Here is a 27,534-nt window from a genome sequence, read left to right as displayed (position 1 = left end):
TAACATTGAGTGCGAACATTGTATAGAGTGAAAAGTTTTTGGGTTCTAAGATTTATTAGAGAAACTCATCTGCATCCAGAACTTCCGCTAACTTTACAACTAGGTTAAACAATTCCGCCTGCTGCTACTATTGTCAAGTTAAATGTCACTTGTGAGGGATTTCTGTAAACCTCTGTTTTTTATATTCTTGTTTCCATAGTAACACGATGTCTACAGGAGTCAGCACCATCAGTACAGGGAGAATCAGAGTCTGCAGCGGTCCCAGGCGTGCCCATCTCAAAATGCCCAATGGTTTGCAGAATGTAACCTGCCGTTGCTGGCACCCCCGATGCCACGGATCCCTCTCGATGTAGACATTTAACAAATTTGGGAAAGGTTTATGTCCGTTTTCAGAGGACTCTGGGATCTGAAGTAGGTACCTGGTAAAGAGATATTTAGATTTGTGTTATTTTAAGATTAAGGGCCAGATGCACTAAGCTTCAAGGGCGGGATGTATCACCACTTTCCGCAGCGCTGACATCCCGTTTCCGCATCCGCAGTGCCTTCTCTTATCTACTAATAAAGTTTTTCGCGTTCTAAAAAAAAAAAACTCTGCCTGTCTAAACTATTGCAGAGCTTCCGACACGGCTGACACTTGCATTGGGTCCAATGTAAGTTGAAGCGCTGTGGAATGTATTAACATTCGTTGCGCTCTTATCAGCCCTGTTTTTTTTCGCCAAGTTTGAGTGGCGTTACAGACGGTTTTGCCCGTGATCCCTGCCACCCAATACAGCAGCCGGCAGACCCAGCACTCATCTCTCACCCAAGCAATGCCCAGCTCTATTTCCAGGGGTTCCGGCATCAGACTCGGCAGGAGACAGTGGGGTCCAGCAGCTCCATGGCAGGAGGAGGGTGCTGGAGGAGAATCGCCGGGGATGAGGGAGCAGCGCCCGGTACACGGGATGGTGTAATGGTCGGACACCCCGGGATCTCCTCTCTGCACAGCGCGGGTCACATCTGCAAAGTTCTCTCTGAAGAGAACATTAAATTAAAAGCAGGAACACTTGCCCGGCCCCATTGCGCATGCGCATAATAATAAAAAAATCACGAAAAAATAACGCAGGAGAGCTCAGTTAACGCAGCCCATTGAAATTGAAAAAATAATAGTACATGACGTGGAAACTTCCGGAAAACGGCTGCGAAACGGGCACAAAAAAAATAGGTAAGCAAACTTTACACTCACGAATATTGATACATCCCGGCCCAAAAGTGATAAAATGGAGAGTGATAAACAGCCAGCCAATCAGCTCCTGCCTGTTATTTTTCAAACCCAGCCTGTAACATGGCAGGTAGGAGCTGATTGGCTGGCTGTTTATTACTCTCCATTTTTTCACTTTTGAAGCTTGATACATCTGGCCCGAAGTATGCCATTCCATGATGGTTTGAGCAGTATTTGGGGGCAATACAACCAGAAGCGATGAGCGGGCAATGCCGATGATATGATGTTTTGGTGGCATTTATCGGCACCCCACATCGCCCGTATATCATGTGTGTCACCTTGCAACAACCATATGGGGTGCACTGTAGAATGCATGATGGGCCTGATTCAGTTCCCAACGAATAAGCTGCAATACCCGCACAGTGATAATGGCCGGTACTTTGCACATAACCTGAACAACAACTGTGTCGGTTTCAAAGAAAAAAATCATGAAAAACTCATGTTGAATTTTTTGACATGTTGACAATTTAAATGTCGGCATTTGGACTGCATTGGCATTTTGACTATGTACCAATGGTTGTCTGATTTTTTTTTACTGCATCCCTTGTGCAGCATGGGTAATGCATTGTCTCCAGCCGCTTGGAGGCGGTATGCGCATCACTGCCATTTCCTCAACTATGATCTATTCATCCACATCTGAATAAGGCCAGTGTTAGGAACTACACACCACCGATATAGAACGTCAGTCCGTGCAATCTCACATCTACACTGATTGAGTTCACCCCTCAATACCATGTGACTTTTTTTTCACCAGGAATAAAATAGTGTTCCTGGCGAATTAAATCGTTCCAAAGCCACTTTACCTAACAATATGATATTCATACGCCCTTTGAAATGGCAGAGATCAGACACCGACCAGTAGTTACAATGGAACGTCCTTTGAGCAAGCACAGTTATATGCATTAGCAGGGTTGGATTCGCCAATAGGAGCCCTGGGGAAATGCCTGGTAGGGCAGCACCAATGGTACATAATCTATGACAGAGTATTGGGATCCTTCAGCCCTCCAGCTGTTGTTAAACTAAATATCCCAGCATGCCCTGCTTCAGTTTTGCTATTTAGCCATGCTAAAACTGTTGCAGGGCATGCTGGGATGTGTAGTTAAACAACAGCTGGAGTGCCAACGGCTCCCCATCCCTTAGATTCTAGGGTGTAAGACACGGCATGTCACCTCTAACTGCAGCTTACAAAGTATCTAGCACTTAACACTTGGTCTGTGCTGGGAAATATATGTAACCTGCCACCACTCACCGAAGGCTGCCTTTATCCCACCGGGTCCACTCCACGATATTTCATGTATTATTCCCACTGTGCTCTAGAAGAAGGAACAGCAGAAATAATGGCACCACCAAGGACACACACGACATAACACAATGGCCCTTACTCTGATCGCAGTACAAATTTGTTCTCAAAATGGGCAAAACCATGTGCACTGCAGGTGGGGCAGATGTAACATGTGCAGAGAGAGTTAGATTTGTGTGAGTTATTTTGTTTCTGTACAGGGTAAATACTGGCTACATTATTTTTACACTGCAATTTAGATTTCAGTTTCAACACACCCCACCCATATCTAATTCTCTCTGCACATGTTACATCTGCCCCACCTGCAGTGCAGCATGGCTTTGTCCATTTTGAGAACAAATTTGTACTGCGATCAGATCTGAATAAAGGTGAGGTGCGCGCTCCCATGGCGCGCTCCCAAGGTGTGTTTCCTTGGACTTTTCTTAAAGAGGACTGTGGATCCTTTTGGCATTGCAGATTGGCATCTGGACCGAGCGTGGATTTGTGGTCATCCCGGGATCCATCCCGCTCAACTTAAGCCTTTTTTGAGAACTTTGATGCTATCCTAGTTCTCCACCACATACGGTACTATGCCTACTGGCTCCATTTCCTTTTTTATCTGTATGTAACTGTATGTATAATAAATGATTTTACACTATACCCCCAACTATCTTTTATTTTGGGTTCCCACGACCAATTACTGAGGCTTAAAGGGACGCAAGCATCCTTATCCATCATTAGCGTGATAGCCTCCCTGGTGGACCCCGTTTCTTGAGCTTTCCATAAACGGAGAAGAGGACCCCCTTCACCCCAAAAGGGGCGTACGGTATTCTGCACATAAAAACCTTCCCTAGTTTTTGGAGAAGAGGATCGCCCCTTTATTTACAGGGACGTAATATTCAGCGCCAGTGGAGGAGACTTTGATAATCTTTATTTTCTGCAAGTGAAAGAATTAGTCCCACCTGTGGATCTTTTAAAATGTGTCAGTGAGCAATGAATGCACCTGTGCATCTGCCGGGTGACCTAGAAACATGAGCTGTGTGGGGTCCTGAGGACCGAGTTTGAGGACCCCTGGGCTAGATGATATGGCAGCCTATAGGCTTATCCGTCCATCCTTCATTACACTATATGGCGCCACGTGATCTAATCCGGCTGGCCATGCAGCACCTCCGACCGTACCATATCCCTAATGGCGGGAGCGAGCAGATTGGCAATGCACACTGAAAGATCTGGCTGATAGATGGTTCCGATTTGGCTGGAAATGACGTATCAGGCGGATATCGCTCTGATGTGTAAACACCAGGTGTCACCCAGCATCACCCTACTGTCTTATGGGCAACATTCATCCTTTATTAGGAAAGACGTGGGAACGATTATTTATCTGCGGATAAGAGAGGAGCGCAGTATAAATATTATCCTATCGCCTTCCTCATAATCTGCCCACATATAGCCTCCAGCCGTGCCTGTGTCTAGGCACTGTGCCAACAGCCGCCCTGGGAAGCCGCTTTTACCTCCTCCCTCTGATCATGCCAGGCTGTCAGTGTCAGTGATACACTCAGAAATCTATCACACAATCCCACTCGCCTGCCCTCACTATGGGGCCGATTCAGATCTGCTCGTTCAGGTCTGAACTCGTCCTGTCTCCGATGTTTTGGGTCTGCGCATGCGCAAGTGCAGGCCGCGGCTTCGAGCGCCTTCGGAGAAGTTTCATATCCCCGAGGGGCTCACAGCTTTGAGTGACAGGCAAGGGGCGTCCGCGGGAGCCCGCCCAGCGTTTCATGGGCGTGACCCTGCCTTTTTGGGGCATAGCCCTGCCTGCTTGGGAAGGGTGGATGACATCAGAAGACGTCAGCGCACCCCCGAATCCGTCTGAAAGCGGACATATGAAAAGTCCAGGGTTACTTTTCATAACGAACAGAATAAAAATCATTCGATGGTAAGTAACCATCGAATGATTTATCGTCTGTGCCGATGCCTGCGAGCTGGTGTGTAATGTCCACATCTGCTCGCAGCGCAGATATTCGGATGTCAGGGTGCGTTCAGCGGGGCGGGATTTATCTGCTTGCTAGGCAGCGAAGATACACAGCCTAGCGAGCAGGTCTGAATGACCCCCTATGTTACCAGATGCACTCTACGCTATGTAGTTGTCGCGTCGCCATTGACAATGTATCCTGGCCCACGGCTATAGGACTGTAGGGTTGCTATATAGGCGCCGCAGACAGATTTGCTTATATAGGAAGATCAAGGACTTACGAGAGGTCAGTTTTATTGTCACATAGTGATCTCATTGCTCAGACATTGGTCACAGGAGATGAAATGGGAGGGGTTATGACAAACTGTAACCAATCAGAGGAGCTACACAGGAGCACGAAGTAGTGTTACATTGAAGTTTGGAGAGTGTGGCGCACCTATATAAAATGCACCATGTCATAGTTGCTTCCCCTCCTGCATTCTGCAGGAGACTCCCTGACATATCAGCAATCTCCCTCTCTCCCTCATTAGTCTAGCAATCTCCCTCATGTCACCTAGCCCACATTACACTGTTACATCATAGTTACCTCCCCTCCTGCATTCTGCAGGAGACTCCCTGACATAGCAGTAATCTCCCTCTCTCCCTCATTAGTCTAGCAATCTCCCTCATGCCACCTAGCCCACATTACACTGTTACATCATAGTTACCTCCCCTCCTGCATTCTGCAGGAGACTCTCTGATATAGCAGCAATCTCCCTCATTAGTCTAGCAATCTCCCTCATGTCACCTAGCCCACATTACACTGTTATACCATAGTTACCTCCCCTCCTGCATTCTGCAGGAGACTCCCTGACATAGCAGCAATCTCCCTCTCTCCCTCATTAGTCTAGCAATCTCCCTCATGTCACCTAGCCCACATTACACTGTTACATATTTGGGAAAAAAGGAATGAGAGACAGATACATTTACATTGAATCATCTGCACCATTTCCCAGCACTTTACCAAGTATAGTAGCTCTTACTAACTGCTTTTGGGATCATCTACATTTGGATATAAGTAATTTTACAAGATTCCTCTCAGATGTAGCAATACACACCCACGCTTCTAGGTGCCGCGTTCACAATCTCTCCATATATGGAACTAGACACGCCCTTTGGGTGGAGCATGACATGCCCCCTCAATGGGGTGCTGTGCAAAATTCTACTACCAACTATAATCTCCCTGAAACTAGTTTTCAAATGTAGGCAAGTATGCACCATGCTTGTGTTTTGTTATCCATATTAGATATACAATGGGCATGGTTCAGAGTTGCAAGTAAGGTCGCAGTGTGACTATCTTCCTGTATTCAGGGTCCATCGCTATCAGCATCCATGTAGTGGACATGGTAGAAGTGCAGTTCCTCTTCCTGCCTGAGGTGTTGCTCTCTGCTCTGGTGCCTCTTGCATAGTCTGGTCTGCTTATTAGTGCTGAAATACAGATCACACTGTGCTTAAAGCTCCACAACAGGGAGCGACACCTCAGGCAGGGAAGAGGAACTGCACGGGTTCTGAAAGATGTAGAGTGCTCAAATGGTGATGGTTAATAGGTCGACAGTAATTAGGCAGGGTTGCTTACCCCCCTGGAATGGCCTGGAGGCTCCCAAAAACGGGGTCCCCCTCCCCACGGCAGTATTAATTTCCCACGATTTGCGGCTTTTCGAGGGTGGGGCTAATTTTGGAAATCACGTAATTTAGCCCCGCCCCCTCCTCGAAGACCCGCAAATTGTAGAATTTGACAGTCTACCACTATTGGTCAACGGTAAAAAAGGTCAACACGTAAAAAATGTTTTTCATGTTTTTGGGGTTTTTTTTAAAGGAGTTTTTTCATTCTTAACTATCCACCTGGACATAGAGGGAGAATATAATAATGTGCCAAGCATACACAGACACAATTTTTGTTTTTTTTAAACTCATGTTGACCCTTCACGTCAACCTTTTTGCTGTCCGCCTAATTACTGTCAACCCTATGACCAAAACAGACTAGAATGAACACTATGCATGTGCACCAGCCTTACAAAATTAGACGCATCTCTGCAAACGTTCAGCGGCGCACTGCCACCCACTCAGCCGCAAGAGATGATGCAACCATTCAATCACCCGTAATAGCTGTAACCTGCGTATGCAGGCCGCGGCGGACCAGCAGTTTACTAAATACCGTGAGATCCATCCGCAGACACCCAATGACGCTAACCCGAATTGCGGGATGTGGCCTCTAAACATCTGAGAAGGCTGACAACAGGAAGCAATAGCTTATTGTTATATAGAGCACATGTGAGCACAAAGCCATGTTCTGTGGCAGTATGGTAGGCATATATATATATATATATATATATATATACATACATATATATATATATATATACACACACACACACACACACACACACGCTATAAGCTATAGTTTCATAGCCGCTCATCTCCTGCGCTGTACGAGTTGTTCCCCTATAAGTTTTCCTCCTCAGATGCTGTAAGGTGCACTCAGTGGGAACGTTAGACCTGCTTGTGTATTATCATGGTTTATAGAAGCAGGAGAGCGGCCCTGTGGGGTAGCCCAGAGCAGATTCCTGTGTTTCAGTTCATCAAAGGCCAGACAGGATAACCAGACACCGGCCCTTCTCAGAAATACAAATGTGGAGCTGCAGACGGCTGAGACGCCATTTATTAAGGTCCATTTTGAATGCTTAAAACACCAACAGGATATATATATATATATATATATATATATATATATATATATATATATATATAAATAATGATATCCCAATAGTGTATGTCTCCCATATATATAGGCCCTTATTTAGATCTGATCGCAGTACAAATTTGTTCTCAAAATGGGCAAAACCATGTGCACTGCAGGTGGGGCAGATGCAACATGTGCAGAGAGAGTTAGATTTGGGTGGGGTGTGTTGAAACTAAATTGCAGTGTTAAAATAATGCAGCCAGTATTTACCCTGCACAGAAAAAAAAATAACTCACACAAATCTAACTCTCTCTGCACATGTTACATCTGCCCCACCTGCAGTGCACATGGTTTTGCCCATTTTGAGAACAAATTTGTACTGCGATCAGATCTGAATAAGGGCCATAGTGTAATATATAGGCTACTTTAATACAGAAAAGTAAATGTTAGTCAACAAAAACATAGATCATAAGCTAATTTAGAGTTTCATCTCTGGCCATCCACGAGTAGGGAGCTGAAAGACAGTCCTTTAGGACAACCAAGGTCCAGACAACCAAGCCCTCTGCGCGTTTCGCCATTTAGACTTCTTCAGGGGAGATATTGTGAAATAAGCTTTGAATCATTTTTGTGCAAGGTGGCATAATGGTTAGTATTGCTGCCTCTCAGCACTGGGGTCATCGGTTCAATTGCAACCAAAGCCATATTTGTTTACAGTTTGTATGTTCTCCCTATGTGTCTATGAGAGTCTTCCCACTCGTTCCCAAAAACCTAGTGTTAGTTTAATTGGCTATTGACAAATATGAACCCTATGTTGCATGTGTACGTGCGATAGAGAATCTAGATTGTAACCTCTACTGGGGCAGGGTCTGGCTAATATTCTGCATAAAGCACTACATTATAGGTGTCCACCATATAAATAACAGTCAATTAATTAAAATACACCCTATCGTACAACTACCCAAACAATGGTCTTTCCAGTCCTGCCGGACTTACCACCATCCACACTCAGTTCTTCTGCTGTCTTCCGTAGCTGGGACGGTCTGTTAAATGTGATTCCATTGAATGCACAGTCAATGAACGAATCAATGTCTAGCACTTCTTCTGGCGCTGTAATAGCAAAAACGGTTATTAGTGAACTCACCTTGGTGATATCAACAGCTCATATACTCAGAGGACACTATGCTGCCCCAGTCTGTCCATGCCACCTACACTTCTTCACTGTACACCAGGGTAGGGATGGACATCGCATCGCAATGTTTCCCAACCATTAATGTTTTTGAATTGATGGTAGTGTTTTTACCATTCAATCGCAGCATTCCGATGTTTGCCACCATCGAAGGGTAAACATTTGATGGTGTTGCGATGGTTATACTGGATCCCACCCCCAGTCCCACCAGAAGGTGACCATCTTCAGAAGTTTTATGCATGTGCAAAATGCTGTTTTTTTGCATATCAAATCAAATAAATAGTTATTTTAATCAAATTCTTTTGAGGTTATGGTCAGTTACCATCGCATCGAAAGATTCAATGGAGGAAGCCCAGCCATCATTTGGTGTTGGGCTTCCGATGTCCATCGATACACCATAATTAATTTCCAGAGTCTTACGCTGATTTTTGTTTGGTACTGTATCTCTGTCAAATCTATGCCCGCTGAACGAACGAACCATCGAAACCATCGTTACCATCGAAACCAAAACATTGATGGTCTGGAAACATTGCGATGCGATGTCCATCCCTAGTGAGGATGTTGTAAGGCAGAGGCACCATCGATAATAAATCTGCCATTGGTGACTGGCATTTCTATGCCGCTAGCAGTGGTGGGGTTTGCTAATCCTGCTCAGTGCTGTACGGAATATTGGGAATGTTACCTGTACTGCTGCCCGGTCTTCCATCGTCGCTGCCAGGGTTAGACTATAATAAGAACGAGAAGTCAGAACAACTAGAACGCACTTCTGTGGGTACACTGTATACTTCCCTAATGATAGGCCTAGGACACAATGAACGTGCTATATACAGCCAGAAACATCAGTGGGGAGCTGTGTGGTAAGTGCAGGCTGCGGCTTCTCTCTGCCAGTCTTTGATTTGATCTCTTATGCTATATAATAATCATTACTATTTACCTATTATCAGTGTTCACTTTAAAGCAAATTAGTTCTAATGGATTTCAAGTTACTTGATTTTTAAAAATGCTTCTGTGAGTGTCAGGTCCTGCAGAGCGGGTGCGTGCTGGGGAGTTCATGCTGTAAGCTCCTATGGGTGGTGTGAATAACAAACATCCGCTGTAATGTGCCGAGTAACATGTGTGCTTCATAAATAACTGATTAGACTAAATCTATCCTTCCACCTTACAGCACAATCCTTTCATTGCCAAGATGATATGCAACCAGACTTCTAACCATTCCCAACAGCCTCTCGCTTAGTGTCTGCTCAACTGCACAGCCTCCCAAACTTCATCCTGTACTCATCCCACCCCGCTCATCCCACACACTCCCCATTCCTCCCCGCTCATCCCACACGCTCCCCTTCCCTCCCCGCTCATCCCACACACTCCCCATCCCTCCTCGCTCATCCCACACACTCCTAATCCCTCCTCGCTCATCCCACACACTCCCCATCCCTCCCCGCTCATCCCACACACTCCTAATCCCTCCTTGCTCATCCCACACACTCCTCCCATCCCTCCCCACTCACCGCACACACTCCTAATCCCTTCTCGCTCATCCCACACTTCATCCTGTACTCATCCCAGACACTCCTAATCCCTCCCTGCTCATCCCACACTCCCTCACTCCACCCCATACTTATCCCACACAACCCAATACCTCCGCCTCATTCATCTCACACTCCCCCCCATACTCATCCCACACACTCCTAATCTCTCCCCACTCATCCCACACTCCACACCATACTCATCCCACACAACCCAATACCTCCTCCTCAATCTCACACTCTCCAACCCCTCCCCGCTCATCCCACACTCCCCTATTGCTCCCCGCTAATCCCACATTTTCTAATCCTTGCCTACTTATTTTACTCTCCCTAATATCTCCCCACTCATCCCACACTCCCCAATTTCTCCCCACTCCCCAATCCCTCATCCCACACTCCCCAATTTCTCCCCACTCCCCAATCCCTCACCCCACACTCCCCAATCCCTCACCGCTCATCCCACACTCCCCAATCCCTCACCGCTCATCCCACACTCCCCAATCCCTCACCGCTCATCCCACACTCCCCAATCTCTCCCCGCTCATCCCACACTCCCCAATCCCTCACCGCTCATCCCACACTCCCCAATCCCTTACCGCTCATCCCACACTCCCCAATCCCTCACCGCTCATCCCACACTCCCCAATCCCTCACCGCTCATCCCACACTCCCCAATCTCTCCCCGCTCATCCCACACTCTTCAATCCCTCCCCGCTCATCTCACACTCCCCAATCCCTCACCGCTCATCCCACACTCCCCAATCTCTCCCCGCTCATCCCACACTCTTCAATCCCTCCCCGCTCATCTCACACTCCCCAATCTCTCCCCGCTCATCCCACACTCCCCAATCTCTCCCCGCTCATCTCACACTGCCCAATCCCTCCCCGCTCATCCCACACTCCCCAATCTCTCCCCGCTCATCCCACACTCTTCAATCCCTCCCCGCTTATCTCACACTCCCCAATCCCTGACCGCTCATCCCACACTCTTCAATCCCTCCCCGCTCATCCCACACTCCCCAATCCCTCCTCACTCATCCCACACTGCTTCCCCTACCCCACCTTTCCTAATTGTCACTGTTTGTGTACATGGTGACATCTCACTATCCTCTCCCTACTGCCCTGCATCTCACTATCCCCTCCCTACCGCCCTGCGTCTCACTATTCCCTCCCTACCGCCCTGCGTCTCGCTATCCCCTCCATACCGCCCTGCGTCTCGCTATCCCCTCCCTACCGCCCTGCGTCTCACTATCCCCTCCCTACCACCCTGCGTCTCACTATCCCCTCCCTACCGCCCTGCGTCTCGCTATCACCTCCCTGCGTCTCACTATCCCCTCCCTACCACCCTGCGTCTCACTATCCCCTCCCTACCGCCCTGCGTCTCACTATCCCCTCCCTACCGCCCCGCGTCTCGCTATCCCCTCCCTACCGCCCCGCGTCTCGCTATCCCCTCCCTACCGCCCTGCGTCTCACTATCCCCTCCCTACCGCCCTGCGTCTCACTATCCCCTCCCTACCGCCCTGCGTCTCACTATCCCCTCCCTACCACCCTGCGTCTCACTATCCCCTCCCTACCGCCCTGCGTCTCACTATCCCCTCCCTACCGCCCCGCGTCTCACTATCCCCTCCCTACCGCCCCGCGTCTCGCTATCCCCTCCCTACCGCCCTGCGTCTCACTATCCCCTCCCTACCGCCCTGCGTCTCACTATCCCCTCCCTACCGCCCTGCGTCTCACTATCCCCTCCCTACCGCCCTGCGTCTCACTATCCCCTCCCTACCGCCCTGCGTCTCACTATCCCCTCCCTACCGCCCTGCGTCTCACTATCACCTCCCTACCGCCCTGCGTCTCACTATCCCCTCCCTACCGCCCTGCGTCTCACTATCCTCTCCCTACCGCCCTGCGTCTCACTATCACCTCCCCACTGCCCTGCATCTCGCTATCCCCTCCCTACCACCCTGCGTCTCACTATCCCCTCCCTACCGCCCTGCGTCTCACTATACCCTCCCTACCGCCCTGCGTCTCACTATACCCTCCCTATGCCCTTCCATTCTGCTGAGCTCAGTCACACATGGGTGTATAAAGAGCAATACGTGAGCCCCCATCGCTCCTGACTTCTGAGGAAGTTCATGTTTGCTACCCAGAGTAACAACACATTGCCTGCAGGTGATCATTCTATATTTACCTTACTCATCCAGTCCCCGATTCCCCGGTGTAGGTCTGCTGTCCTTTCCCGCACAACAGGAGTGTCCAAGGAGCGCCGGCTGTAATTCAGCAACCATTACTTTCCCTATTGTCATCAAACTACAGTGAAGAGCCATAGAGGTACATATGGGAGCAGAGGGGTGGGCGATGGAGCATAGAGGTACATATAAGATCATAGGGGTGGGCGATGGAGCATAGAGGTACATATGGGAGCATAGGGGTGGGCGATGGAGCATAGAGGTACATATGAGAGCAGAGAGGTGGGTGATGGAGCGTAGAGGTATATAAGGGAGCAGAGGGGTGGGTGATGGAGCATAGAGGTATATATGGGAGCAGAGGGGTGGGCGATGGAGCATAGAGGTATATAAGGGAGCAGAGGGGTGGGCGATGGAGCATAGAGGTATATAAGGGAGCAGAGGGGTGGGCGATGGAGCATAGAGGTATATAAGGGAGCAGAGGGGTGGGCGATGGAGCATAGAGGTATATAAGGGAGCAGTGGGGTGGGCGATGGAGCATAGAGGTATATAAGGGAGCAGAGGGGTGGGCGATGGAGCATAGAGGTATATAAGGGAGCAGAGGGGTGGGCGATGGAGCATAGAGGTATATAAGGGAGCAGAGGGGTGGGCGATGGAGCATAGGAGGTATATAAGGGAGCAGAGGGGTGGGCGATGGAGCATAGAGGTATATATGGGAGCAGAGGGGTGGGCGATGGAGCATAGAGGTATATAAGGGAGCAGAGGGGTGGGCGATGGAGCATAGAGGTATATAAGGGAGCAGAGGGGTGGGGGATGGAGCATAGAGGTATATAAGGGAGCAGAGGGGTGGGCGATGGAGCATAGGAGGTATATAAGGGAGCAGAGGGGTGGGCGATGGAGCATAGAGGTATATATGGGAGCAGAGGGGTGGGCGATGGAGCATAGAGGTATATAAGGGAGCAGAGGGGTGGGCGATGGAGCATAGAGGTATATATGGGAGCAGAGGGGTGGGCGATGTAGCGTAGAGGTATATAAGGGAGCAGAGGGGTGGGCGATGGAGCATAGGAGGTATATAAGGGAGCAGAGGGGTGGGCGATGGAGCATAGAGGTATATAAGGGAGCAGTGGGTTGGGCGATGGAGCATAGAGGTATATAAGGGAGCAGAGGGGTGGGCGATGGAGCATAGAGGTATATAAGGGAGCGATGTAGCGTAGAGGTATATAAGGGAGCAGAGGGGTGGGCGATGGAGCATAGGAGGTATATAAGGGAGCAGAGGGGTGGGCGATGGAGCATAGAGGTATATAAGGGAGCAGTGGGGTGGGCGATGGAGCATAGAGGTATATAAGGGAGCAGAGGGGTGGGCGATGGAGCATAGAGGTATATAAGGGAGCAGAGGGGTGGGCGATGGAGCATAGGAGGTATATAAGGGAGCAGAGGGGTGGGCGATGGAGCATAGAGGTATATAAGGGAGCAGAGGGGTGGGCGATGGAGCATAGAGGTATATATGGGAGCAGAGGGGTGGGCGATGGAGCATAGAGGTATAAATGGGAGCAGAGGGGGTGGGTGATGGAGCATAGAGGTTTATAAGGGAGCAGAGGGGGTGGGCGATGGAGCATAGAGGTACATAAGGGAGCAGAGGGGTGGGTGATGGAGCATAGAGGTACATAAGGGAGCAGAGGGGTGGGTGATGGAGCATAGAGGTATATAAGGGAGCAGAGGGGTGGGCGATGGAGCATAGAGGTATATAAGGGAGCAGAGGGGTGGGCGATGGAGAATAGAGGTATATAAGGGAGCAGAGGGGTGGGTGATGGAGCATAGAGGTATAAATGGGAGCAGAGGGGGTGGGCGATGGAGCATAGAGGTATATAAGGGAGCAGAGGGGTGGGCGATGGAGCATAGAGGTATATAAGGGAGCAGAGGGGTGGGCGATGGAGCATAGAGGTATATAAGGGAGCAGAGGGGTGGGCGATGGAGCATAGAGGTATATAAGGGAGCAGAGGGGTGGGCGATGGAGCATAGAGGTATAAATGGGAGCAGAGGGGTGGGCGATGGAGCATAGAGGTATATAAGGGAGCAGAGTGGTGGGCGATGGAGCATAGAGGTACATAAGGGAGCAGAGTGGTGGGCGATGGAGCATAGAGGTATATATATGGGAGCAGAGGGGTGGGCGATGGAGCATAGAGGTATAAATGGGAGCAGAGGGGTGGGCGATGGAGCATAGAGGTATATAAGGGAGCAGAGTGGTGGGCGATGGAGCATAGAGGTACATAAGGGAGCAGAGGGGTGGGCGATGGAGCATAGGAGGTACATAAGGGAGCAGAGGGGTGGGTGATGGAGCATAGAGGTATATAAGGGAGCAGAGGGGTGGGCGATGGAGCATAGAGGTATATAAGGGAGCAGAGGGGTGGGTGATGGAGCATAGAGGTATATATGGGAGCAGAGGGGTTCTGGGATATTCTTTTTATTCGGGATTGGGGGGGGGGGTATTGAGTCTGTCTATCAAAAATGTAATGCTGTCTATGAGGAAGACATCCTTGTTGTAATGCAGGTGGCGGCTGTGAATCTTCTTAGATGCCACATCAACACTTTCATTTGAGGGACTGGAAAGTGGGTATTAGCAGTGCCTGATTAACCCATAGGCTGCAGGGCTGCCATCAGGAATTGTGGCGCCCAGGACTGACAAAATAGGAAGCGCCCCCCCTCCCCCCCACCGTTAAAAAAAAATATATATATATATTTTAGTCAGCTATTTTACATCAGTGGGCATATAAAAATATATACATTGGTAGGCAGTGGATGTATAAACCATATATACACATTGGTGGGCAGTGGTAGGTGTATAAAAATAAACACATTGGTGGGCAGTGGGCACGTATTCCCTACCTTAAGGCCGGGGTCAGGGTGGCTGGCATATGATGATGCAGCATGTCTCTTGACTGTGCTGCCGCTGCGCTGCTCTTCGGTTGTCACGCACGGCGTAACGTAATTACGTCACGCCACGGTTGGGGCTTCCTTTGCCGAGTCCCGACGGCCGGCTTGTCACTGGAGGATGTGACTGCGCAGTGAGTGTGCAGTCACAATGTGCCGCCGCCGGGCTCGTAATGAACTTGGAGCCGGGCGGCGGGCGGGCTCAAGCCGGAGAGTGAAGGGGCGGGGGTGAGTGACTGTGACCATGCGGCTGGGGAGAGTTGCCCGGGCCCTACCCTCAGTCAGAGCGCCGGGGCCTGGGACTCAAGTACCCCCAGACCCCCCCTGTCGGCAGCCCTGCTAGGCTGTAGCCTACGGCGCCAGATTGGGGAAAGGGGGGGGGGGGGGGCACCTTGCAGGTGACAGCTGAGGAGTAATATGAAGTCCTAATTTATTTATTCAATGCTTGTCATCTATCACCAGTCCTGATGTACTGTGGTGGTGGGGGGGGGGGGGGGTAACATTCTTAAGGTGACTGCCAAATGTCTGTGCCAATGTAACTTACTGATGGAACCATTACTTTATATGCATTGTGCTACAGCAAAAGCTGGGCAGCCTAGAGCCAAAGTCTCCTTCCCCTACATGTTGTGGCAGGGACAACACACTTCCACATCAGGTGAATGTGGAAGATCCAGTCCAGGATTTAGAGAAGCAGCGGGGATAGCGAGATCCAGTCCAGGTTTTCTAATTGACGACACCTGTTACTTCCTGTTATATATTTGTCCAGAGCAGAGAGTCCATACCCTCCAACTGTACCGATTTAGCCGGTACAGTACCGTTTTTTTACGGTCTGTACCGGCTAAATCAAAGTGTACCGCATGTACCGGTTTTTTAGGCATCGGAGGTACTGTATACAGAAGCAGCCAATCATAAGTGGTGGCTGCAGAGCATCCAATCACAGCACAGGGGGGCGGCAGGCAGCGCTTAAGTCCACTGCTCTCACGGGTTATTAGCAGTAACTGCAGCCTAGCCCCCGCTCCTGAGTGACAGCTCCTATGGCCAATCGTCACTCCCCTGCCTCTCAGCTGCGGACCAAGACTCCGTTCCAAGACTGATGGAACCGGAGACCCGGCTGCAGCAGCTGGAGCGAGTGGGTGACAGGCTGCAGTGGCACACGCACATGGAGTTGGTCCTGTGGAGGCTGCACTCGCATGGAGATCCCGCGGCTCCCGGGAGAGCCCACCTCCCCAGGCAGCCACAGCTAAGCTCCCAGCTGCGTCTTTCAAATGACCCGCCAATCACAGAGACCTGTTCAGGAGTGAGGCACCGTCAGCAGCCCGGGAGTCAAGGAACAGCAGTAGCCCCAGGATAAACTCAGCTGACGAAGGCAGCGGCAACAGCTCGGCGGGAGGCAGGCAGCGGCTCTAGATCAGGCTCTGGCAGTGTATGTAAGTACCCTGTGTCTTACATACATGTTCTCCCTTACTGGCAGCACTCGCAGGTCATTTTATATATGTGTTGTGTTCATTATTGTTATAATGGTGGTCCATGAGGGGTGAACTATTATTTTAGTTGTATTATTATTCATGTCACTGTTGACACGCCCATTTTACCATTGGCCACTCCCTTTTTCTAGTGGCCACGCCCCTTTCTAATGTGTACCGATTTTCGCCCATCAAATGTTGGAGGGTATGAGAGTCAGTGTTCCCAATGCCTTTTATTGTCTGGGGGAATGTAAGGATTACGTTAGGGATTCTCTGTAGTACCCTTATTGTGAATCCTGCTGAAACCTGCCATTGCTGTAAGCGGAGAACTGCATTGCTGTAACCTAAGAATTGCCAAGCTGTTATCCTGGTATGCTCTCTATCTGCTACAAATAAAGAACCAGACTTTGTTTCAATCCAGTTTATGTAATTCCTTGTCATAATATGTTTTAGCCTAGGGCACCTGGAACCTTTAACCAGGGTATTGGTGGCAATGTCATTGGGGTGGGCTGGGGGCAGTAGAGTGAACTTCTGCCTAGGGACCCGAGAAGCCTTACTCCACCCTATAGCAGAGGGCTTGTGTGACAGAATATAGGGGTATGTAATGGAGCAGAGAGGGGTATGTGATAGACCACAGAAGTATATAAGGGGCTGATGTATAGTAGTGTATAACGGATCAGATACAGATGACATGAGGTAACAGGTATTAGACAGCAGCAGACAGAAATACCTTTTCCTAAATGACATCATCTGTTCCTGCAGCGCTTGCAGCCACCTCACCCGCTCCGCATTGCTGTCTGCAGACTGAGGAGACATACACTTATCCAGCAGCACCGTACAGGACAGTACATAAAATGGAGGCACAATGGCTGATGGTGCGGGCAACCTTCCACAGTGTATTGATTCAATACATAATGAAATACTCTAGAACTACACTACTCTACGCCAAATCAATTACTGTGGACAGCTCTCAATATCATTATTACATTAGGAAACACTGAATCTCTGCTTCTGAAGGAGAAGCATTAATAGAACTCGTAATGAGAACATGGAAGAACACACAATCCAAGCAGCGGCCATTTTGTAATTAGCCCATATTCATGAGCACACCACCTATTCAGTGCCATTCCTGGCTCCGACTGACACAATCCCACAAATATAGGTCCTAGACTATTTATAGTTGGTGATTATTGGTGCTATAGAGAAACTGCCACCCAGCATTTTACTATCTTCTCCTCACCGCCCGTGTCTCCCTATACCCTCCCCACATCTCCCTATACTTTCTACACTGCCCCACGTCTCCCTATCTCCTCGCCACCACCCCGCATCTCCCTATGCCCTTCCCCACTGCCCGGCATCTCTCTATTCCTTCCCTACATTTTACTATCCCCTCCCTACCTCCCTGCATCTCACTATCCCCTCCCTACTGCCCTGTGTCTTACTATCCCCTCCCTACCACCCTGCATCTCTCTGTCATCTCCCTACAGCCCTGCATCTCACTATCGCCTCCCTACCGCCCTGCTTCTAACTATCGCCTCCCTACCGCCCTGCATCCCTCTATCCCTCCCTACCTCCCTGCATCTCACTATCCCTCCCTACTGCCCTGTGTCTTACTATCCCCTCCCTACCTCCCTGCATCTCACTATCCCCTCCCTACTGCCCTGTGTCTTACTATCCCCTCCCTACAGCCCTGCATCTCTCTGTCATCTCCCTACAGCCCTGCATCTCACTATCGCCTCCCTACCTCCCTGCTTCTAACTATCGCCTCCCTACCGCCCTGCATCCCTCTATCCCTCCCTATCTCCCTGTGTCTCACTATAACCTCCCTACGGCAGTCATCCCACTATAACCTCCCTACCGCCCTGCATCTCACTATCGCCTCCCTACTGCCCTGTGTCTTACTATCCCCTCCCTACCACCCTGCATCTCTCTGTCATCTCCCTACAGCCCTGCATCTCACTATCGCCTCCCTACCGCCCTGCATCTCTCTGTCATCTCCCTACAGCCCTGCATCTCACTATCGCCTCCCTATCTCCCTGTGTCTCACTATAACCTCCCTACAGCCCTGCATCTCACTATCGCCTCCCTACCGCCCTGCATCCCACTATCCCCTCCCTATCTCCCTGTGTCTCACTATAACCTCCCTACAGCCCTGCATCTCACTATCGCCTCCCTACCGCCCTGCATCCCTCTATCCCTCCCTATCTCCCTGTGTCTCACTATAACCTCCCTACGCCCTGCATCCCACTCTCCCCTCCCTACCACCCTGCATCTCACTATCGCCTCCCTACCGCCCTGCTTCTAACTATCGCCTCCCTACTGCCCTGCATCCCTCTATCCCTCCCTATCTCCCTGCCTCTCACTATAACCTCCCTACCGCCCTGCATCCCTCTATCCCTCCCTATCTCCCTGCATCTCACTATAACCTCCCTACCGTCTCACTATGACCTCTCTACCGCCCTGCATCCCTTTGTCCCAAGTCTGCAGTGCAGAGTGTTTTTTTTTTCCATGAGGGGGTGGGTGGTCTAAGTTCCAACCAGCTCCTAAAATAAATGCCATTTGTCACATACAGCCTGCGGGATACGGTCATTGGGTGTACAGCAAGTTGGTCGACAAGCGTTGGGTCGACACCGTTAGGTCATCATGGGGATAGGTCGACAGGTCATTAGGTCAACACAAGCATTAGGTCGACAGTCAAAAGGTAGACATGGGGTTTTTTGAGCCGACATGTGCCGACAGGCAGTATTTCATGCCCTACCATCCACTAGGGTGTGGTTGGAGAATAAAATAGTGTGCCAAGCGGAGCGATACGAGGGGATGTGGTGCACTGGAAACTGTGTCCATGTCGACTGTGTCGACATTCGGGCAAAAAAACCTGTGAAAAACCCCATGTCGACATTTTGACTGTCGACCTTGACCCATGTCAACCTAGAACCATGTCGACCAACTTGCTGTAGACCCAACGATTCCAACCCCAGCCTGCAACATGGTGGTTAGGAGCTGATTGGTCGGTACTTCATATCTCTCCAAATCTCCACCATAGCTTTTTACCTTCAGGCCCAAGATTATAAGTTCGCACATAAATGGGCCGGAGGGATGCAGCGGAAGGTGTAAGGGAAACTACAGTACTTGTAATTATAATAATAGTTAGAAATAAAATGTGTGACCATTCTAATGCAGCCATGTAGAATCCAGCGCACCAGACGTACTGCTGTAGTTACCAGCAAGAGGACTTTCCCACTCTTCAACGTCACCTCCATAGGGTATCGTGACCCCATTGTATTCACGCTGATCACTGACAGCACCTGGTAAGGGTAGAGGACAACTCGTTAGTTGGTAGATTACTCAATACATCGGGCTGATAAATTATAAATTCATTGAATAAGATATAGGGCCTTATTTATCACCATCTGTGATGGTGCTGTGCATGCATGCATGCATGGAATCCCCCCCCCGTCGCGACAACCCCCACTACACAGTTCATTCTGCCCTAGGGATTGCTGATCAGAGCTTCTGTAGGGCTGCCAGTCACCAGGGCTTCCTGCTTCTGTGACTTCCCAATGCTGTAAAGTGAGCTGTCGATTTACAGCATCACTTTACTGCACTGGAGGTCACATGAGCAGCAGGGAGCCCCGATGACCGGCAGCCCTCTGCGGAGCACCACTCAGCGGGTCCATGGGGCAGTATTTGTTTTTTATTTAGGCAGAGATTAGCCTGTGGGTCCATTGGAAACATGCAGCTTATCACACTGGCCGGGACCATCGGACACATACAGCTGATCACACTGGCCGGGTCCATCTGACACACACAGCTGATCCCGCGTCCATCGGACACATACAGCTGATCACACTGGCCGGGTCTATCGGACGGACACACACAGCTGATCACACTGGCCGGGTCCATCGGACACATACAGCTGATCACACTGGCCGGATCCATTGGACACACACACCTGATCACACTGGCCGGGTCCAGCGGGCACATACACCTGATCACACTGGCCGAGTCCATTGGACACATATAGCTAATCACACTGGCTGGGGGTCCATTGGACACATACACAGCTGATCACACAGGCCAGGGGTCCAGCGGACACATATAGCTGATCACACTGGCCAAGTCCATCAGACACATACAGCTGATCACACTGGCCGGGTCCATCAGACACATACAGCTGATCACACTGGCCTGGTCCATCAGACACATACAGCTGATCACACTCGCCGGGTCCAGCGGGCACATACAGCTGATCACACTGGCCTGGTCCAGCGGGCACATACAGCTGATCACACTCGCCGGGTCCAGCGGGCACATACAGCTGATCACACTGGCCTGGTCCAGCGGGCACATACAGCTGATCACACTGGCCGGGGGTCCAGCGGGCACATACAGCTGATCACACTGGCCGGGTCCATCGGACACATACAGCTGATCACACTCGCCGGGTCCAGCGGGCACATACAGCTGATCACACTCGCCGAGTCCAGCGGGCACATACAGCTGATCACACTGGCCGGGTCCAGCGGGCACATACAGCTGATCACACTGGCCGGGGGTCCAGCGGGCACATACAGCTGATCACACTGGCCGGGGGTCCATCGGACACATACAGCTGATCACACTGGCCGGGTCCAGCGGGCACATACAGCTGATCACACTCGCCGGGTCCAGCGGGCACATACAGCTGATCACACTCCCCGGGTCCAGCGGGCACATACAGCTGATCACACTGGCCGGGTCCAGCGGGCACATACAGCTGATCACACTGGCCCCTTCCATGCACTGCCTAGGGAGATAAAGCAGGCAGGGTCATTGCAGGGTTTTGTTACGTGAATTTGTCCAGATTGCATTTCCTATTATAAGTATGGGAAATGCAATCCAGTCACTAAAACAATAACAATAATAAAACAATGGGACAATAACATCTTTTTCAAATTATTTTAGCAGAAACAATTGTAATAAATTAGCCCCATAGGCAGAGATTAAGCAATCTTTTGAATGAGGATCTGGGTTGCACTTCCTCCCATCCTCTTTGGTTGGTTTGATAAATCTCCCCGTAACCCTTAGAAGACTGTCCTGTAACTGGTTACTCACATCTCGCATGTCTATGGTTCCCCAGAGCTCTCCCTAGAAATAAAAGAACCAGCATAATGGTTATCAGTATAACAGGATGTTTATGGGCCCCATACACACATAATGTGACTTCCGCACAGTCTCATTCACCCAATGGATATTTACCAATAAACCCAACATTCTGGTTAAGGACTTTCTGGGTCACATCAGCTGTACATAATGTACAACGAAAAACAGGATGGAGGCTTCTGCAGTCACAGAGATGCGGACAATGTAATAAAAAGCTGTACCTCTTTGTCGTTATTCCCCCGCATCTTGTAGTAGGAGAGGTTCTTCCCTTTGAGAATGAACTGATATTTCCTCCACTGGAATTTCTGCGTGGACATGAATGTGAGGGAGAATTGGTAGCATCTTTGTACCCCTGGTGTGGCATACACTGGTAGAACAGAACTGGGCATGGTACTACAGTATGTAAACCTTTACTGCAGTGGTTCCCAAACTGTGCTGTACTGTACTGTACCGGACTGTGCTGCAAAGCACTTGCAGGGATACCCTGCTGGGTTGTACCAATTCAAATTATTTATGGTCATGTAATAGAGACAGATGTAGTGCTAGTGATATTCGGTCATAAAATATGTGGACAAACAGAAGCAAATCCTATCCCGCACCACATAACTGACCCTTGGGATGACGTATAAACTCTAATGACATTTAATATATATAATTTTTTTTTTTTTACTTTTAGCATAGGGGTGCCACAAAAAGGGAACAGGCTATCAAAGTCGGTCCTCAGGAACCCACACGGTGCATGTTTTCCAGGCCTCCTCACAAAATCAAGTGAAACAATTAGATCCACCTGTGGACCTTTTAAAACGTGTCAGTCAGTAATGAGTGCACCTGTCAGGTGACCTGTAAATGTGAACGGTGTGTGGTCCTGAGGACCGAGTTTGAGAACCACGGCTCAAGGTCGTTGTGATTCGACAAAATTTGGGAACCGCTGCTTTACATTACAGAGCATTCCATATACCAGCAAATACAGAACATCCAATGAGTCATTTTGAATAAAAGCAAAATGGTTTATTTGTGCAGATTTTAGAGCGAAACGCGTCTGTTTCTCCAGTCTAACACCCGGCTACGGATGGTTGTGATAGCAAAACGAGTGCTGATCTCTGTATAGTCGAGTTGCTGGGCCTCAAAATACTTTGCTTGGAATGGTACGGCCGGGGGACCTTATGTAAAAAGTGTCCCCCGGCTGTGGTATGACACCGCGGGCTGTTGGAGCCCGGTGCTGGTTCCAAAATACGGGGGACCCCCAGTTTTTTTTTGTCTCCCGTATATCTGGAACCAGGATCGGTCCAAGAGTCCGGGGCTGGTTTCAGAAATACGGGGAACCCCCACGCTTTTTGTCCCCCGTATTTTTAGAACCAGGTCCGGCTCAATGAGCCCATTTATTTTTTCATTTTTAAAACAAATCGCACATGTCATCAAATTCGCAAATTTTCATGACTAGAAATCGCAACCGTATCGCACTTTTTTTGCAGCAAATTTGCATCTCATTAAATATGCAAATTTGCGGCAAAAAATGCGATTTTAAAAAGTGCGATATGGTGTGATTTCCGAAATGCAAAAAAAATTGCATCCTATTACATTTCGCACCAATATCTCAATGACAACATAATGGCTGACAGGTAGAACGTCACATGTTAAAAAGAATAAAAAAACATAATTACGTAATTGTAGGGACTACAAAAAGTCCCAAAAGAAGAATAGTATGCACGGTGCATGTTTTCAAGGTCTCCTGACAGAATCAAGTGAAATAATTAGTCCCACCTGTGGATCTTTTAAAATGTGTCAGTGCGTAATGAGTGCACCTGCCGGGTGACCTGGAAAGCGTGCACTGTGTGGGGTCCTGAGGACCGAGTTTAAGAACACCTGGTACAATGGGTCAGAATGGATCAGTAAGTCTCCTCATCACTCACCAGGTTGTGCCGTCTCTTCTCCAGAACTCCTGACACCTCACCCTGGGCTCGTTGGTCCATCTCTATGAGTGGCCCCCTATTCTGGCTCCCTTGGCACAGTCAGGGCCCAGCTAGCCGAGCTTGTTTTGTGTATATTTACTAAGAAATGCCAACCTCTGTTGGCTCCAGCGCCAGGATGAGACATTACATAAAACTACCTGGACTTTGCTTTTCTTTGGCAGTTATCACCCATATCAAAGTTCACAGTGATATTCTTATTCCCCGGAGAGGGAATTCTGTGATGTTACACACAGGTCAATGTGATCTGGTTACATAACTGCACATTATTTCCAGGCCTAGGCAGATGAATGATTGATGATTGCTTTTACCTCTGCCAACAAGCTAAAGACTCCATGTAATCATAAATACCAGCTAATATGTAACGTAATACACATGGAGCAGAGGCGGCCATTTTGTGGGTAGACCTATATTCAGCCTAGTAATTCACTGGGAACTATTGACATCACTGAGGAAGAACAAAGTGCCTCATACATCAGTGGTAAGTTCGGGGGACTGATTTGTCTGAAGCACTTGGACGCTCAGTACATCCATCTGCCACTATTCCCTCAACAGTACAGGATTAGTGGAGCATTAGCCGCCCAGTGTTGGAGATGTGTATTGCATGCTATGTATGTTGTCATGCCCCACCACGCCTGTCCGTGCTCCAACTGAGGTGCAACAAAACCGCCATTTAGGTAGAGGGATGTTTCAACATCAACAACTCCATTCAGTGGACACCCAAACGGAGACTTTCGTCTAGGGAATCCACCCAGAGCCCAATGGCCTTAGCCACCAAAGAGGACACAAGGGCTGGGAAGACAATTGTTCCCCAATTACAGAAAATAACCAGAAGGACGTTCTTCTAGCTCAGTGGTTCCCAACCCTGGTCCTCAATTACCCCCAACAGTGCACATTTTCCAGGTCACCCGGCAGGTGCACTCATTATTCAGACACATTTTAAAAGATCCACAGGTGGAGTGAATTATGTCACTTGTGGAGACCTGGAAAACGTGCACTGTGGGGGGTACTTGAGGACCAGGGTTGGGAACCAATGTTCTAGCTGATAGGGGTGTATGTAGGGAAAAAATAATCCCTCATTGTGCTGCTTGATGGTCCTCCACCTAATTCGATGCCATGGTTTTATCTAGTGCTGCATGTGACAGGGGCAGTGACATGATGTCCATAATATAGTGTCTTTTACTGTCACCGAGCAGCATAGGATTATGTGGATACATGACAACCAAATTGCACTTACTACTCAGTAAAAGCTGATACGGCCACATACTTAGTAACTTACACCGCGATGGAACTGTAGCCAATGTGGGTAAGAGACGCCACCAGTAACCTAGGTAACAGGCCGGAGACACGGCCGTAGACAGCGTAATACACGCTGAGACGGGTGACGTCTTTCCCACAGGCGGATGATTGACACTTACAAGAGTGACGCAGTGGTGCATCGTGGAGACTGTTGCTAAGACCGACAAGCTTCCGGCTGGAGAGACGGCTGCATATCACGTACCTTGCGTACACATGACGCGAGGGTCACGTGACTAGCAGCCGGACACTGATAGGTAGTATAACGCAATACACCGCTGTAACCACCAATGAAGTTAGGAGGCATGGAGGGGGCTTAACCAATGAAACTAATAGCCACTCTCTCCCCGCGAAACCTCGGGGCTTAAAAGGACACAGTGTGACACAGAGCAGGTACTGGTGAACAAGCAGGGGCGAAACGCGCGTCCAGACGGAGTGACTGTCACGGAGGGGAGGCTGCCATTTGGGGCATAGAACACTGAGCAGAAATACGATGAGTATCACAGGGAGAATATACCTCCCATTTACCTGTTGTTAAATCGATTTCCTCCATCTCTTGAATCGCTTGCAAGGCATTTAAGCCTTTCTTGTATAGCCAATTCTCATATTGACGGGGAGATATAGGAGTATGATTCTTGGTGGGAAGAATGGTATAATGAGATTATAGAAGGCACTTTATTAGTCTATGACTGACATATGAGGAAATGTTGAAATGATGTACCCTTATACCAGGACTGTATTTGCCTCTTACTAAGGGACTCTCATTGAACCCAGTCATCATTTGACCCCTTGCGCTGGTTCTTACTAACAGGGGTGATATATGAGACTGGTGAGCAACAGCAGATCCCTACTTTTTACTTCCTTCTAAAGTGCCCTCACCATTTTTGCCTCAGCTTTAACATTCTCTCATTCGGTCCGTTCACTGCCCTAGAGGCACACGGCCAAAAAGCAGAAATGGTTGAGCCCAAATGAGAGCATCTCATATCCTTATTTCTATTTTTGATTCTATCCCGCATACATATACAGGTTGTGAATTTATGCTCAGTATAGATATGATATATGAATAAACGTAAATTTATGCTCAGTGCAAACACGACATATGAGTACTAAGCCGAACCGCTAAAAGTACCGCAGAAATATATACTGTGGGTACCCCCCATGACAGTCACTAAGAAACATCATATTTTCGCCATAATTTTATGGTCTTAGACTAAATATTTTTTGATTCTTTCCACATTTATTATACACCTTATTTAATTCTAAACACACGATATTTCTTCTTTTTTGTCACGCAAACAAAAAAACAAAAAATTAAAATCAGCCAGGCGATTATAATGCCTCATGGGATGATATCCCTTTATTGAGAACATGCTTTGACCACGGCTGACACAAATATTATTTGATAAAGTTTCAATTCGATTTAATTGATACTTTATCAATTTGTCCTACTGAGTCACAAATACCACTTTTACACCAGAATACCGGATAGGACCCGGGAAATCGAACACGGGATATTGCCAGGGCATGCCCTGCCTCAGACCCCATTTACACTGCACTTCAATCCGGGTTATTCCCGGGTAAGGCCCTTTCACACTGAAAACGGATCAGCCCTGTCTTTCCTTGCTGCTGTCATTAAGAAATGGATTTTTGGCTTGTTGATGAGGTCACAACAAATGGAACATGACACTCCTCAAGTTTTTTTGCTTTATTAAGCTGAAAATATGCATAAAATCATCATACATTGGAATCTTTATAGATGTAATGTATTCTCATAAAGAAAGATGAAGATGCGTATGAATACAAACTTGTAACACACTGGGACACACTGTGTGACAGCCAGCGTGTGTTCCTGCAGATGAGGCTGTAAACTCACTGGTGAGATTGCTTCCAGCACAGACTGTTGCTGTAGTGTAGGGCACAGTCTGCACACAGCGTGGTAACGCTGCTTCTGCTGCTGCTGCTCCATGTGCGGGTCTCCGGCAGATGACACTATCTGCCAGAGCCGCAGAAGCACCAATCAGCTCTTTGCGCCCTTCTCCCTGTCAAATAACCCGGATAATGACCATTTACACCACCCTGAGCCCCGGATAAGCCCCGTGTCCGACCCTGAACATTTGCCGGGTCAGATTCCCGGGGAACAGTACCCGTGTTATTTTTTTTCAGCCCATTTACACCATGCCCTGCCCCTGACTGGAGAGGCAATATCCCGGGTCCAACCTCTGGTGTAAAAGGGGTAATACAGATCTAATATCTCTCCTTTTTCTGTCTTGAACCAAACACACCCTTATAACAGTATTGGAAGGTGTTCAGAGAGTCCCCCTATAATAAAAACTTTTTTAATAAATATAAAAAAACTTTTTTAAACTAAGTTGTGCCCCAACAAAGAGAGTCATCTGTTTCTACCTTGTATATAAATGTACTATTTATGACTCATGGGAGCACCACCAACAAATTAAGATGCAATAGGACAAGAGTCCAAAAATAAAATGTAATAGTTGGTCTATAGATTGAATAAGAATAAGAGTCAGTGCCAGTCCTTTCCCTGTCATTTTACATGCTATGTATGTTGTCATGCCCCACCACGCCTGTCCGTGCTCCAACTGAGGTGCAACAAAACCGCCATT

At 48.8% G+C, this 27,534-nt stretch overlaps 1 protein-coding gene across 2 annotated transcripts; it reads right to left on the bottom strand.

The window, feature by feature from the left end:
• Window positions 1-70: 70 nt before the first annotated feature.
• LOC146019411 (uncharacterized) lies at window positions 71-24,032 on the bottom strand. 2 transcript variants are annotated; one of them, XM_083151953.1, is made up of 10 exons: window positions 23,558-24,032; window positions 21,869-21,952; window positions 21,600-21,632; window positions 19,715-19,810; window positions 17,236-17,309; window positions 12,120-12,198; window positions 9,097-9,139; window positions 8,222-8,335; window positions 2,508-2,571; window positions 71-419 (listed from the first exon to the last, which is right to left on the bottom strand). In XM_083151953.1, the coding sequence occupies exons 1-9, from the start codon at window positions 23,615-23,617 to the stop codon at window positions 2,549-2,551; spliced, it is 606 nt and encodes a 201-aa protein (XP_083008079.1). In that variant the 5' UTR covers window positions 23,618-24,032; the 3' UTR covers window positions 71-419; window positions 2,508-2,548. The 2 variants fall into 2 exon arrangements, with proteins under 2 accessions (XP_083008079.1, XP_083008080.1); XM_083151954.1 differs by having other exon boundaries at window positions 19,727-19,810; window positions 23,558-24,024.
• Window positions 24,033-27,534: the final 3,502 nt, after the last annotated feature.

This window comes from Crinia signifera, chromosome 7, assembly GCF_055691185.1.
Source record: "Crinia signifera chromosome 7, ASM5569118v1, whole genome shotgun sequence".
NCBI lineage: Eukaryota > Metazoa > Chordata > Amphibia > Anura > Myobatrachidae > Crinia > Crinia signifera.
The sequence above is the reverse complement of the archived record's forward strand: the minus strand, read 5'-3'. Positions and strand labels throughout refer to the sequence as shown.

Excerpts from the sequence above, each read along its gene's own strand:
- LOC146019411 (XM_083151953.1), bottom strand. The coding sequence starts at position 23,617 with ATGGACCAACGAGCCCAGGGTGAGGTGTCAGGAGTTCTGGAGAAGAGA. Across the intron at positions 21,633-21,868 it reads GGGGGAATAACGACAAAGAG|GGAGAGCTCTGGGGAACCAT; the intron begins GTACAGCTTTTT and ends TTTTATTTCTAG. Across the intron at positions 12,199-17,235 it reads ATGATGTCATTTAGGAAAAG|CCGGCGCTCCTTGGACACTC; the intron begins GTATTTCTGTCT and ends GCTGAATTACAG.